At 38.9% G+C, this 13,677-nt stretch overlaps 1 protein-coding gene across 1 annotated transcript in view; it reads right to left on the bottom strand.

Moving 5' to 3' along the window:
* CDC14A (cell division cycle 14A) overlaps positions 10,303-13,677 on the bottom strand; it is a 184,527-nt gene continuing 181,152 nt past the window's right edge. Inside the window, exon 16 of the mRNA XM_018045827.1 lies at positions 10,303-12,279. Within this exon, the coding sequence (XP_017901316.1) occupies positions 12,250-12,279 (30 nt within the window). The 3' untranslated portion in view covers positions 10,303-12,249. The remainder of the gene's footprint in view (positions 12,280-13,677) is intronic.

Raw genomic sequence — 13,677 nt, 5'->3', positions numbered from 1 at the left:
AACATGTTCTACTTTCAAAGTAATAAAACCTGTTGTGTCTGGTATTCTGTTTTGATGTGTTCTTTCATAGCAATCAGGCCATATTTAAAAGAGTCTGTGGCTACATGTAATACAGCAAAAAGTTTAGGTGATTGGCTTTGGCATTAAGAGTGAGTGAAGTCGCTCAGTCATGTCCAACTCTTTGCAACCCCATGGACAGTAGCCTACCAGGCTCCTTCCTCCATGGGATTCTCAATGCAAGAATACTGAAGTGGGTTTCCATTTCCTTCTCCAGGGGGTCTTCCGACCCAGGGATCAAACCCGGGTCTCCCGCATTCCAGGCAGATGCTTTAACCTCTGAGCCACCAGGAAAGCCCCACATCGAGTGTGATATTACTATAAAAGAAAAAGCACTTATATATGGGTAGATGGACATACATGTAGGGAAGTGCATGGAAGAAGTTCTGAAAGGATACATTCCACTATTGAAAGCAGTTATGAGAGAGTTGGTGTGGGGCACACTGAATTTTTTCCATCAGAATGTTTCAGTTTAGTTCAGTCGCTCAGTCGTGTCTGACTCTTTGCGACCCCATGAATCAGCACGCCAGGCCTCCCTGTCCATCACCAACTCCCAGAGTTCACTCAGACTCACATCCATCGAGTAGATGATGCCATACATCCATCTCATCCTCGGTCGTCCCCTTCTCTTCCTGCCCCCAATCTCTCCCAGCATCATAGTCTTTTCCAATGAGTCAACTCTTCGCATGAGGTGGCCAAAGTACTGGAGTTTCAGCTTTAACATCATTCCTTCCAAAGAAATCCCAGGACTGATCTCCTTCAGAATGGACTGTTTGGATCTCCTTGCAGTCCAAGGGACTCTCAAGAGTCTTCTCCAATACCACAGTTCAAAAGCATCAATTCTTTAGCACTCAGCCTTCTTCACAGTCCAACTCTCACATCCATACATGACCACAGGAAAAACCATAGCCTTGACTAGACGGACCTTTGTTGGCAAAGTAATGTCTCTGCTTTTGAATATGCTATCTAGGTTAGTCATAACTTTTCTTCCAAGGAGTAAGCGTCTTTTAATTTCATGGCTGCAGTCATCATCTACAGTGATTCTGGAGCCCAAAAAAATAAAGTCTGACATTGTTTCAACTGTTTCCCCATCTATTTCCCATGAAGTGATGGGACCGGATGCCATGATCTTAATTTTCTGAATGTTGAGCTTTAAGCCAACTTTTTCACTCTCCTCTTTCACTTTCATCAAGAGGCTTTTTAGTTCCTCTTCACTTTCTGCCATAAGGGTGGTGTCATCTGCATATCTGAGGTGATTGATATTTCTCCAGGCAGTCTTGATTCCAGCTTGTGTTTCTTCCAGTCCAGCATTTCTCATGATGTACTCTGCATAGAAGTTAAATAAGCAGGGTGACAATATACAGCCTTGACGTACTCCTTTTCCTATTTGGAACCAGTCTGTTGTTCCATGTCCAGTTCTAACTGTTGCTTCCTGACCTGCATACAGATTTCTCAAGAGGCAGGTTAGGTGGTCTGGTATTCCCATCTCTTTCAGAATTTTCCACAGTTTATTGTGATCCACACAGTCAAAGGCTTTGGCATAGTCAATAAAGCAGAAATTGAAGTTTTTCTAGAACTCTCTTGCTTTTTCCATGATCCAGCGGATGTTGGCAATTTGATCTCTGGTTCCTCTGCCTTTTCTAAAACCAGCTTGAACATCAGAAAGTTCCCGGTTCACGTATTGCTGAAGCTTGGCTTGGAGAATTTTGAGCATTACTTCACTAGCACGTGAGATAAGTGCAATTGTGCGGTAGTTTCAGCATTCTTTGGCATGCCTTTCTTTGGGATTGGAATGAAAACTGACCTTTTCCAGTCCTGTGGCCACTGCCGAGTTTTCCAAATTGCTGGCATATTGAGTGCAGCACTTTCACAGCATCATCTTTCAGGATTTGAAATAGCTCTACTGGAATTCCATCACCTCCACTAGCTTCGTTTGTAGTGATGCTTTCTAAGGCCCACTTGACTTCACATTCCAGGATGTCTGGCTCTAGGTGAGTGATCACACCATCATGATTATCTGGGTCGTGAAGATCTTTTTTGTATAGTTCTGTGTATTCTTGCCACCTCTTCTTAATATCTTCTGCTTCTGTTAGGTCCATACCATTTCTGTCCTTTATTGAGCCCATCTTTGCATGAAATGTTCCCTTGGTATCTCTAATTTTCTTGAAGAGATCTCAGTCTTTCCCATTCTGTTCTTTTCCTCTATTTCTTTGCATTGATTGCTGAAGAAGGCTTTCTTATCTCCTCTGACTATTCTCTGGAACTCTTTATTCAGATGCTTATATCTTTCCTTTTCTCCTTTGCTTTTCGCCTCTCTTCTTTTCACAGCTATTTGTAAGGCTTCCCCAGACAGCCATTTTGCTTTTTTTGCATTTCTTTTCCATGGGGATGGTCTTGATCCCTGTCTACTGTACAATGTCACGAACCTCATTCCATAGTTCATCAGGCACTCCATCTATCAGATCTAGGCCCTTAAATCTATTTCTTACTTCCACTGTATAATTGTAAGGATTCGATTTAGGTCATACCTGAATGGTCTAGTGGTTTTCCCTACTTTCTTCAATTTGAGTGTGAATTTTGTAATAAGGAGTTCATGATCTGAGCCACAGTCAGCTGCTGGTCTTGTTTTTGTTGACTGTATAGAGCTTCTCCATCTTTGGCTGCAGAGAATATAATCAATCTGATTTCGGTGTTGACCATCTGGTGATGTCCATGTGTAGAGTCTTCTCTTGTGTTGTTGAAAGAGGGGCATTAAGGCTGTGTTTAAATCTGGGCTGTCCCTCTGGCTAGATGTATGACCTCAGACAAGTCATTTCACTTCACCTCTGTTTCAGAATCGACCTAATACCTCTGAGGTTTACATAGTAAGATACCTTATAGATTTACTTATAGATTTATGGCACTTAGCCCATTGTCTGGCTTAATCACTCAAAAAGAATAGCATATTCTTAATATTCCCCCAAGGTTTAACAGCTTTTGCAGGTCTGCACATGACAGCCTGGAAATCTAACTGGGAGAATTTGAGCTGATAAAATATCTTGTTCATAGGTCTTTTCCTTGGAATAGTCTGCCTGGGCAATTTGACTCTCACAAGACCTGATTAGGCTAACTGGGAGGCCAGTGAGCATCTGTCATTCCCTCTGCTCAAGAAGTCTTGTTGCTTTGTTCAGTGTGTTTTAAACTTACCTTCATTTTTTATGTTTTACTATTTTTAAAATCCACATCTTTTTTGTTTGATTTACTCTTAATTTATTTTGGATTATCCTACCTCATTCTTTTAAACCTTTAGTTCCTTAATGGCATTATTCCACTGCATATTTTATTCTTTTATCTTATTTTAAGCAGGTCAATTTATATAAATCTTTTATCATTTTAATTTTTTACTTATATTAATTATATTTTTATTTAATTTTCAATGCTTTTTATTTCAGTATTTTAAAAATTGCAATATTTTAAAATTATTCTGGTTATTTTTCCGTACTAAGTGAAGTAAGTCGGACAGAGAAAGACAAACATCACATGATGGTCACGTATATGTGGAATCTAAAAAAAAATGCTACAAATGAACTCATTTATAAAACAGAAATAGAGTCACAGATGTGGAAAACAAACTTATGGTTGGAGGAGGGAAGCAAGGAGAAGGATAAATTGGGATTGACACATACACACTACTATATTTAAAATAGATAACTAATATACCTACTATACAGCACAGGTAAGTGTACTCAGTACTTATAATAACCTATATGGGAAAAGAATCTAAAAGGAGTGGATATAGGTATACCTGATTCACTTTGCTGTACAGCAGAAACTAACACAGCATTGTAAATCAACTATACTCCAGTAACAATTTTTAAAAAGAAGGAACAAAAAATATATTAACTTGATTTTTATTTCTTTTTGCATATTAAATAATGGGTAAACGTTAGGAGATAAAAATTTTAGACAGTTAATTTCTTAAAACAAAGTAGATTCAGAGAACGTTTTCTATTCTAGTTTGCCCTGCAAGAGATTAGAATACTAGAGACATTGGCTGCTGGCGTGTCTGCTACGACCAGTAGTGTTTAGTGAGGGCAAGTGGTAGGACTTCCTAATGTCTCCATTTAAAAACAAACAGAAACCAGAACCCTGGCCCACGTGGAACAGTGGGGACTCAAAAGGATAGGTCCTGTCTCCTGGATCACAACTCATTCCATCCACAAAGAAGTCTTTTGATAACACAGACTTCAGTTTCACTTCATAAGGTAAAATTAACTGCATGTTAATATAAGTGGGCTTTAGCTACTACAGATCAGTTGGCTAAGATACAGAGTGTGCAAAATAGGGTTTACATAGCAGGCCTGAGACCAGTGTCCTTAGAAAACCCTGCTCTCAAGGTTGGCCTTGGCTTGCATCTGGGAACTTGACTGGTAAACAGATCCCTGTGCTGTTATCAGACTTCCCTTCATGATAAGGGTGCTTCATTGTCCTTGGACCAGGAAAAGAATAAGGTTTATGCAGCCTGTCCTCCTGCTTTCCTTCTTCGAGTCTGGAATTTTGGTTCGTTTTGGTGGTGGCTACTTACATGACTAGCCCCAGTTAAAAAAACCCTTGGGTGCTTAGTATCTAATGAGCTTCACTGGTAGACAACACTTCCATGTGTTGCCACCACTGGTTGCTGGAGCACATCCTGTGTGGCTTTCTGGGAGAGGACTCTTGGAAGCTTGCACATGGTTTCCTCCAGACCTCATTCCTGGCAACTTTGCTCACTTTACTCTGCATCCAACTGGAATAAGACTTAGCTATCAGTGCAGCCATATGCTGAGTCTTGTGAGTCCTTCTAGCAAATCATCAATCCTGGAGTTGGTCCTGGGGTTGCCAACAAACAGGGCTTCTCCTATCCAGACTGGCTGATAAATAATCTGCCCTTGGCTCAGTTCCTATATTAGTATCTCTCCTGCGGACCAAATGGGTGAACTTTCCTTTCGTGGTTTACCTTAGATATGAAAAATCCTAACCACCTGTCACTTAGATAGGAATCCTTAATTCAGGATAACTTTCCCCAAGGCTGGACTTTGTGCTAAGTAGCTTCAGTTGTGTCCAACTCTTTGAGACCCTATGGACTGTAGCCCACCAGTCTCCTCTGTCCATGGGGATTCTGCAGGCAAGGATACTGGCGTGGATTGCCATGCCTTGCTCCAGGGCATCTTCCCGGCCTAGGGATTGAACCCAAGTTTCTTAGGTCTCCTGCATTTGTAGGCGGGTTCTCTACCACTAGCGCCACCTGGGAAGCCCAAGATTTGACTTTAAAAGAGATCAAACTATTCTAAAGCCTCAGTTTGTCAGCTTTGTCCATTAGCAATCTTTCTCAGCAGTTCTGCTTGCTGTGAGAGCTGCCATCAGGGCCAGTACCCCTCGTGTGGCCTCTGGTACTGTATCTGAGAAAGAGGACGCCAAGGCAGCGCTTGCTCTGTGGTGAGGGGACAGGAGAATCGGGAGCCCAGTGACTCTGGCACCCACGCTTGATCTATTGAATGGTTTCTAGAGTGTCCTCCTTGGACACAGCGCCAGGCCTGTGTCCTTTGGTCACTGAAGGCCTGTGATCTAAGTGGTAAGTTACAGGCAATTCTTTGCAGGAAAAGTCTGCAGTTGACTGCTATATTTGCAAAAGATATGGGTATGAAAAGTGGCCAAGGGAAAAAAGTGAATTTTATATATTTCCTCAAATCAGGAAAACTAGGTATTTCCAATCCTGCTGGTCACCATCAGTAGATGCCGGTTACTTTACAAGCCAAGCTCGAAGAGAAGCTAATTAGTTACATCCTTCTAGAACCGAAAAAAAAAAAAAAGGTCTGGATCCTGGATCTTGCCTCTTGGAGTGTGGGATCTCTCTTAGAATGTCCATGGGATTTTTCAAGCAAGAATACTGGAGTGGGTTGCCATTTTCTTCTCCAGGGGATCTTCCCAACCCAGGGATTGAACCTGAGTCTCTTGCATTGCAGGCAGATTCTTTACTAACTGAGGCACCAGGGAAGCCCCCTTAGAATTTGTGCAGTATGGTGCTAAAATTCTACATGCAAGAAACCTAGATTTTTAAAAAATGGGTTTCCTTTCCCCCAGAGGGTTGTTTTTTTTTTTTTTTAAGAAGACAGACAAAATTGACTTCTTTAATCTCAAGTCTCTGGGACTCCTGTACCTTTCAAGTTTTACTTTTCAATACAGAAAGGCACATGTTACACTTTATAGCTTAGTCTCCATTAGCTGCCAGTAAAGGGGCTTCCCTGGTGGCTCAGAGGTTAAAGTGTCTGCCTGCTTGCGGGAGACCTGGGTTCGACTCCTGGGTCGGGAAGATCCCCTGGAGAAGGAAAAGCTGTCAGTAAAGGTCAGTAAATACTAGATAGATAGATGATAGATAGATGGAGAAGGCAATGGCACCCCACTCCAGTACTCTTGCCTGGAAAATCCCGTGGATGGAGGAGCCTGGAAGGCTGCAGTCCATGGGGTCCCCAGGAGTCGAACACAACTGAGCGACTTCACTTTCACTTTTCACATTCATGCGTTGGAGAAGGAAATGGCAACCCACTCCAGTGTTCTTGCCTGGGGAATCCCAGGGACAGGGGAGCCTGGTGGGCTGCCGTCTATGGGGTCGCACAGAGTCGGACATGACTGAAGCGACTTAGCAGCAGCAGCACCAGATAGACAGATAGTTATATGGACTATTATTATACCATTCTGGTCTCTGGTTTCAATTTGCCTTTTGAAATTTCTATTCCATGTACCTGACATAATCATTTTGGGAGATCTGAATATCAAGACTGACAAACTCACTTGAAGATAACCTCATCTGAAAAACATTTAGACTATTGAGGTATGATTGACCTACAGAAAGCTGGACGTATTTAATATACATAATTTGGTGAGTTTGGAAGTATACTTCCATGAAAACATCACCACAATATATGCTATAAACATATCCATCGCCTCTAAAAGTTCCCTCCCATCTTTATCATCATCATTAGTTTTATTTTGTGGTAAGGACACAACATAAGATCTACCTTCTTAGCAAATTAGTCAAACAAATAACAAAGCTTCAATTATGCAAGATAAATGAGTTCTAGAGACCCACTGTACAGCATAGAGCTTATGATTAACAATCATATTATATTAATGTTTTGAGTAAAATAAATCCCACTAAGGAGCCCTGGAGCTGACTAAAGGTGTGCACTTGGTGTAATGTGCCCAACCGAAGAGAAGACCCATATTCTATGACGTTTAGGAAGCAGTTCATTTCAGTTTTCAATCTCAGCCTCAGTTGCCTCCAAATTTGCTCTCCGAAGCCCTCTGTTTTTAATCCTCCATGATATGCCTGCTCCAGTCTTTGTGTGTGTGTGTGTGTGTGTGTGTGTACGCACGTTCAGTCATCTCTGACTCTTTGCGACTCAATGGAAAACCACCTTAAATCTTTTTGGGAGAGCCATAATATAAATAAACAAAACCCATCCGATAGATCGTTACCCCTGATTCTGAAGTTTAATGTAAATATAAACATTTGCAGCTGGAGTCATTTCCACAGTTAACTCATTTTTCACTTGTGATCCAGCTTCTCAATAAAGCTTTGATCAACTTGATTCAAACCAAACAAGAAATAGCAATTGATGATGAAAGTCATCTTCTTTTTGGTGGTATTCAACTTAAAGCAAGACATGGTGAGTGAAAATGTCAATTAATTTATGTTAAAGTAGGCATGGTGAGTGAAAAGATCAAATAATTTATGTTCATCCATTGAAACCCAATTCAAAATAACTGAATCTTGCATTAAAAGCAATCTTCCAATATAAGTTTCTACTTGCACTAACCAAAAAAGTTTTAAATTCTCTAGAAAATCTATTTTTCTCCTTCTTGAGATGATTATCATAATTCAATCCATAGAGAAGGAACTGGGTGGGAATAAATTAACATTTCAACCCAGCTCAAAATAACTTAATGCAATTATTTTCTACTTTCTCTGCCATGGGTGCCACCTCTGTGCAACCTATGTGTAAATAAAAGTTTTCTCTTATGCTGTAAATTGTATCCTGCTGTAACTGGATACCTCTCTAATTAATCTTCTCAGGAGACATGCAGTGAGCAAATTCTTGCTTTGCTCAGTTGTTGCCAAGAGCACTGCAAGGCTTTCACTGGCATCAACTATGCCTTACAAGGGCACTTGGGGAAAGATCAGGCTTTGTACATGACATGAAACACCACGGAGTACTGTTCAGCTTACACACTGAGCTTCTTCCCTTACACACTGAGATTCTTCCTCCCAAAGTAAAAAGTAGAAACTTTTTAACATTGTGTTGGTTTAACACGTCACCAAGGAAAGCATACAAGTGAGAACAGTCTTGAAAATACATTTGTAGAGCTTGCCGTTGGTAAACTTATGTTCCCATTGTTATGTAAATCACAGCCAAATCCATAACAGGGTAGCCTCTCCAGGTGTGTGCTGAGATTTAGAAGTCATCTGACATCTAAGGTAACAGAACCATGTGAACTCAAGATTTCAATAGGTGAGAAATGTGCTGGAATTAGTTAATTGATTTTTTTCGACTATTTTCTTTTTCATAGGCACTAGATCTGTAGAAAAAGATTTTCTGCCCTTCTAGACAAGTTCATGAATTCAGAAGAAATCTCCTTCTTTAAGATGTGGGCTCATGACAACCTTGGTACCCCAACTAGCTGTCTCAGGCAGTGTTGTGAGAACAGCTAATTGGCAGATTCCCAACTCAAGAAGTGAAACTGTCTTCCCACCCACAACCATTCCTATGTGTTCTAAAAATTTTTAGAAGATAAAAGAGAGGAGAAAAACATCAGAAACATCACAACCCAAAGAGATCCAGTTTAATACATAAAATATCTCCCGTAAAGAATGCAGCTTCTTCCTCCCAGCCAGCTCTTCAGGGCATAGACCCAACAGTGGCAAGGTGTGTGATATCTGATTCATTTCTAGAATTTCTCCCTTAAGAAAAACACCTATTCTTTCTCAAAAGAAACCTAATGATTGATAAACATTGATTATTCACAATTCCTGTTGCTCAGTACAGGACCAACTTAGCACAGCAGTTCTGTGCGGGCATGTTCAGGCGTGTCTGACTCTTTGTGACCCCATGGACTGTAAACAGCCAGGCTCCTCTCTCCATGATATTTTCTAGGCAACAATACTGGAGTGGGTTGCCATTTCCTCCTCCAGAGGATCTTCCCAACCCAGGGATAGAACCCGCGTCTCCTGAGTCTCCTGCATTGGTATGCAGATTCTTTACCACTGAGCCACCTGCGAAGCCTATGACCAGTCATAAATGATCAGCTCAGTCGTTCAGTCGTGTCCGACTCTCCGTGACCCCATGAATCGCAGCACGCCAGGCCTCCCTGTCCATCACCAACTGCCGGAGTTCACTCAGACTCACATCCATCGAGTCAATGATGCCATCCAGCCATCTTATCCTCTGTCGTCCCCTTCTCCTCCTGCCCCCAATCCCTCCCAGCATCAGGGTCTTTTCCAATGAGTCAACTCTTCACATGAGGTGGCCAAAGTACTGGAGTTTCAGCTTTAGCATCATTCCTTCCAAAGAAATCCCAGGGCTGATGTCCTTCAGAATGGACTGGTTGGATCTCCTTGCAGTCCAAGGGACTCTCAAGAGTCTTCTCCAACACCACAGTTCAAAACCATCAATTCTTCAGCGCTCAGCTTTCTTCACAGTCCAACTCTCACATCCATACATGACCACAGGAAAAACCATAGCCTTGACTAGACAGACTTTTGTTGGCAAAGTAATGTCTCTGCTTTTGAATATGCTATCTAGGTTGGTCATAAACTTCCTTCCAAGGAGTAAGCATCTTTTAATTTCATGACTGCAATCACCATCTGCAGTGATTTTGGAACCCCCAAAAATAAAGTCTGATATTGTTTCCAGTTTCCCCATCTATTTCCCATGATCAAGCAAGCCCTAAACACTGATCATGAACAGTGTTTTATTAACAAAAAGGAAAATTAAATATACAAGGCTGGATATTATCTGACTCGTGAAATTTGAAGTATAAGATTTCTTTGTGCTCACTGTCATATAATTCAGGAATGGCCACAACCTGGAAAGTCAATAAAAATCTGGAATGGAGATTTTTAGAAACTCAAAAGTGAATTAAATGTAGAGTGAATTAAATGTAAAATTATAAAGATACTTCAGTACATTGATACTCCAAATCCAAATGACAAAAGACAGGGAGAATGTTAATTGCATAAAACTTTTATTATTTATTAGCAGTGTATTCTTCTACACCTTAAGATAGAACAAAATATCTTTTTGAAGGTAAACTATTCATAACAAAATACATGTCAATCTTTATTACTGGAGTAGAATCACTTTGCTATATACTTTCTATATTATACACATATTCTTCTTGATTTGTCTTTGTATGTACATGTGTATAAATAATTTTAAGACATACCCATGTAGATACATATGACGAATATACACACATAATTATGGAAAATTTACAGTAGTCAATTTTACAATCATTTAGTAGCTGCACACAATTAGTGTTCACCGAACTACAACTGTCTATATGGTTCCCTTTCCCCCACTCGTCAAATATCATCTGAATTACTTTTCACTGATAATTTTGAAATAATACTATCATTTTCCTATACAATTAACTGATCACTTTTTACAATAACTCATAATAAAATATTTTACTATTTTAGCTTTAGAAAAGGTATACAATTTAATTCCACTTAATTTTTGATTCCTAAAACATACAATTCATTTTTTTCATCAGTTTAGTGCAATTATTTGGTACTGCAGTTTTTGAAGGTTAACGAACCTGAGTCAAACATTCATTTAAATGCCTTTTTTTAAAAGTAAGACACAAACAAGATGTTTTGCTGAAGCATGTATAACAGCCTCAAGGTACCCCCTTCTAATAAATACCTGATAAATAACTCAATGGGTTGAGAGTAAAGCACTTCATACGAATCCACTGGACTGCCTGAGTAGTCCATTCTTGAGCAGCATGGAAGACAATGAGATCTAATACTCCCCAACTCCCCATGGAAAAAAGGTTTACAGGCTTCTGGACCCTAAATGTAAGCTTACACTTACATGAAAGGACTGTGAAGTACCTGGAGTCCCTTCATTTTCATGTTAGGTTTCAGATATGCTAGCTTGTGTGCCAGGGGTTTTCTGATCTGTCTTAAACTTGTTTCCTTTATTAATACAGAAAACTACTTAGCAGCATCCTTTGAATCTTCTTTGCTGATTTAAAACTTGCCAGACCATGTGTGAATACAAGCAAAAACCTCGTACCAAAATCAGAGTATTCCAATTGGATTAAGAATTCTTTTGTGAGAAGGAAAGAAGTAAAAGCATTTGGACTGTTGAGTCATTTCATAGAGAAAAATTATGCTTTCAAGGAAAAACATTCAGTGAATTTTGATCTTCAACTGGATGTTAAATTTTGTTAAAACCTCCAAAGATGCAAAACTAAATGGCTCAGCAACAAAAACAAAGGGAAGAGAAATTATCTTAATAAGTCGTATCAAACAATTGTACTCTTGCTAAGAGATAAACCTGGATAAACTTATTAAGTTAGACTGACTTCCCAAAAGAATGAATTGATGTGCCATATTCATAGTGGAAACATACAAATCACTTTCTAAAAACTTTCTCCTTTACTTTTCCTTAATAAAGAGGAATTATTTATTCATTGTAGATAAAACCATACTAAATAAATTCAAAATACAAATTTTTGGTAGGAAACAGCAAGAAAATCTAAGTCAAAATATAGTCTAGTTTTTACATAATTTTATATGTTTATAAATTTATCAAAATATTCTTTTAAAGTTCACAATACATACATAATACTGTACATGTAAATGTAATCACAAATGTATTTCCAAAATACATTAAAAATAACCTTCCAAAATACCAAATTCAACATGAAAACTGTCTTAAAAAGTTGACATCTCCATAAACATAGTTTCAGTGCATTTAGAGTAGTCATTAACCAGAGTTTTCTGGTTACAAGTCTCATGAAGGTCTTATCTGAGTGCTCTCTTTAATTTAAGGTAAAAAGGCAGAGATATCCTTCCAGCAAGCAGTTGTTTTCCCTCTACACTGCTCGTCCAGATGAGGAAACTGCATGAAAGAGTGGAACAGCTTTCACCGGAGTGGCAAGGCCTTAGTAATGAACATATTCAGACTGAAGGGACTGTGCGGGGAGAGACATAAACTGAGGTTAAGTTCCATCACACACAAAATTTCTCCTGCATCATGCAGCTTTTCCCTTCAACACAAAGCAGTTGGATCTGTTATATAAAGGATACGTGAAACAAACTAAGAAAAATAGAAAAAGATGAGAGAAACAAAAGATTTGCTAAAAATGAGATATTCAATTATTCTTCAAGGTAAAGTGATTACAAGAAAACTTTATATTTTAAAAGGCTTACTAATTTAGTACTAGTGATTAAAAATTAAGTATTATTTGGAAATTGATAGGTAGCATTAAACTCACTTCTACCTTTGGACAATACTATTGAATTTTACTCAAAAGCATTAAATGACATTTGAGACTAAACTGAAGATTATTAAAGTATATTCAAGGAATATATATTTTTTATTTCAACACATATCAAATGAAGTTGAATGCTTCTAATGCAGTAGGAATTAGCCATCATTTAAAAGTAAGACTCCTTAAGAATGTTCGAATGTTATAAATACCTTATAAATTCTTTCCACTTAGGGGGACACAAAGCACTTCTAGCTTTGAAATTTGATCTTAAGACCCAAAAAGCTTTTGTGCAGAAGAGTCTTGCAGTCATAACATAATAAACAGTGGGCAAGTTTCAAAAAAATAAACACAGTTTTTCCCATATCACATTAGATAACAACATATAAAAGGAGCATGCTTGGGATATGTAATCAGAATGCACTGATAACAGACATAAGCCAGGGAAAGACAGAGAGGTACAGAAAAATCCGCCAACAGTTTTTGAGCATCAAACAGCAGTTAGAAGAAACATAACATTAAGAATTTTTGCACAATTCTAATCAAATACCTTAGAAAAACAAAGCTTACTTGATTTGCTACCAAATGCCCTCTTCTGTTCCTCCAATAAATATTTTGCAAATTTATCTGCAGCATTTTATTAATAGGTCATCAGTTCTGAGACCAGTCCATTTTTTGATAGTATAGGTATCAGTAAAAAAAAAAAAAAAGAATCTGTTCATTTTGAAAATAATTTATGAAAGGATTCAAACTATCTTTGATTAGCTTCAAAATCCCAGTGAATTTTATATCCTACCAACATCCATTTACTATTGTACGTAAGAATCTATCAACACCATGAGTCAAAAGTTATGGTCCCTGCCCTCAAAGGGCAAAAGACCACGCTGTCACACAGACATAAAGTGAAAAGACAAATGTGCCAACATTAAGCAATAATATACACAGAGTAAGAGTAACACTGTTCACAAGCAAAGGATTAGGCAAGGAGTGGAAAGGGAAGGTTGAGTAGAGGGTAGGTGTGTTCTCAGGCTGTAAGTTTCAAAGAGGTTAAAGGTCAAGAGCATTAGGAAAAAAAGGAAAAGGCTTGGCAAAATGACTAAA

This window comes from Capra hircus, chromosome 3, assembly GCF_001704415.2.
Source record: "Capra hircus breed San Clemente chromosome 3, ASM170441v1, whole genome shotgun sequence".
Taxonomy (NCBI): Eukaryota; Metazoa; Chordata; class Mammalia; order Artiodactyla; family Bovidae; genus Capra; species Capra hircus.
Note: the sequence above shows the minus strand (reverse complement) of the source record. Positions and strands in the feature narration are given on the sequence as shown.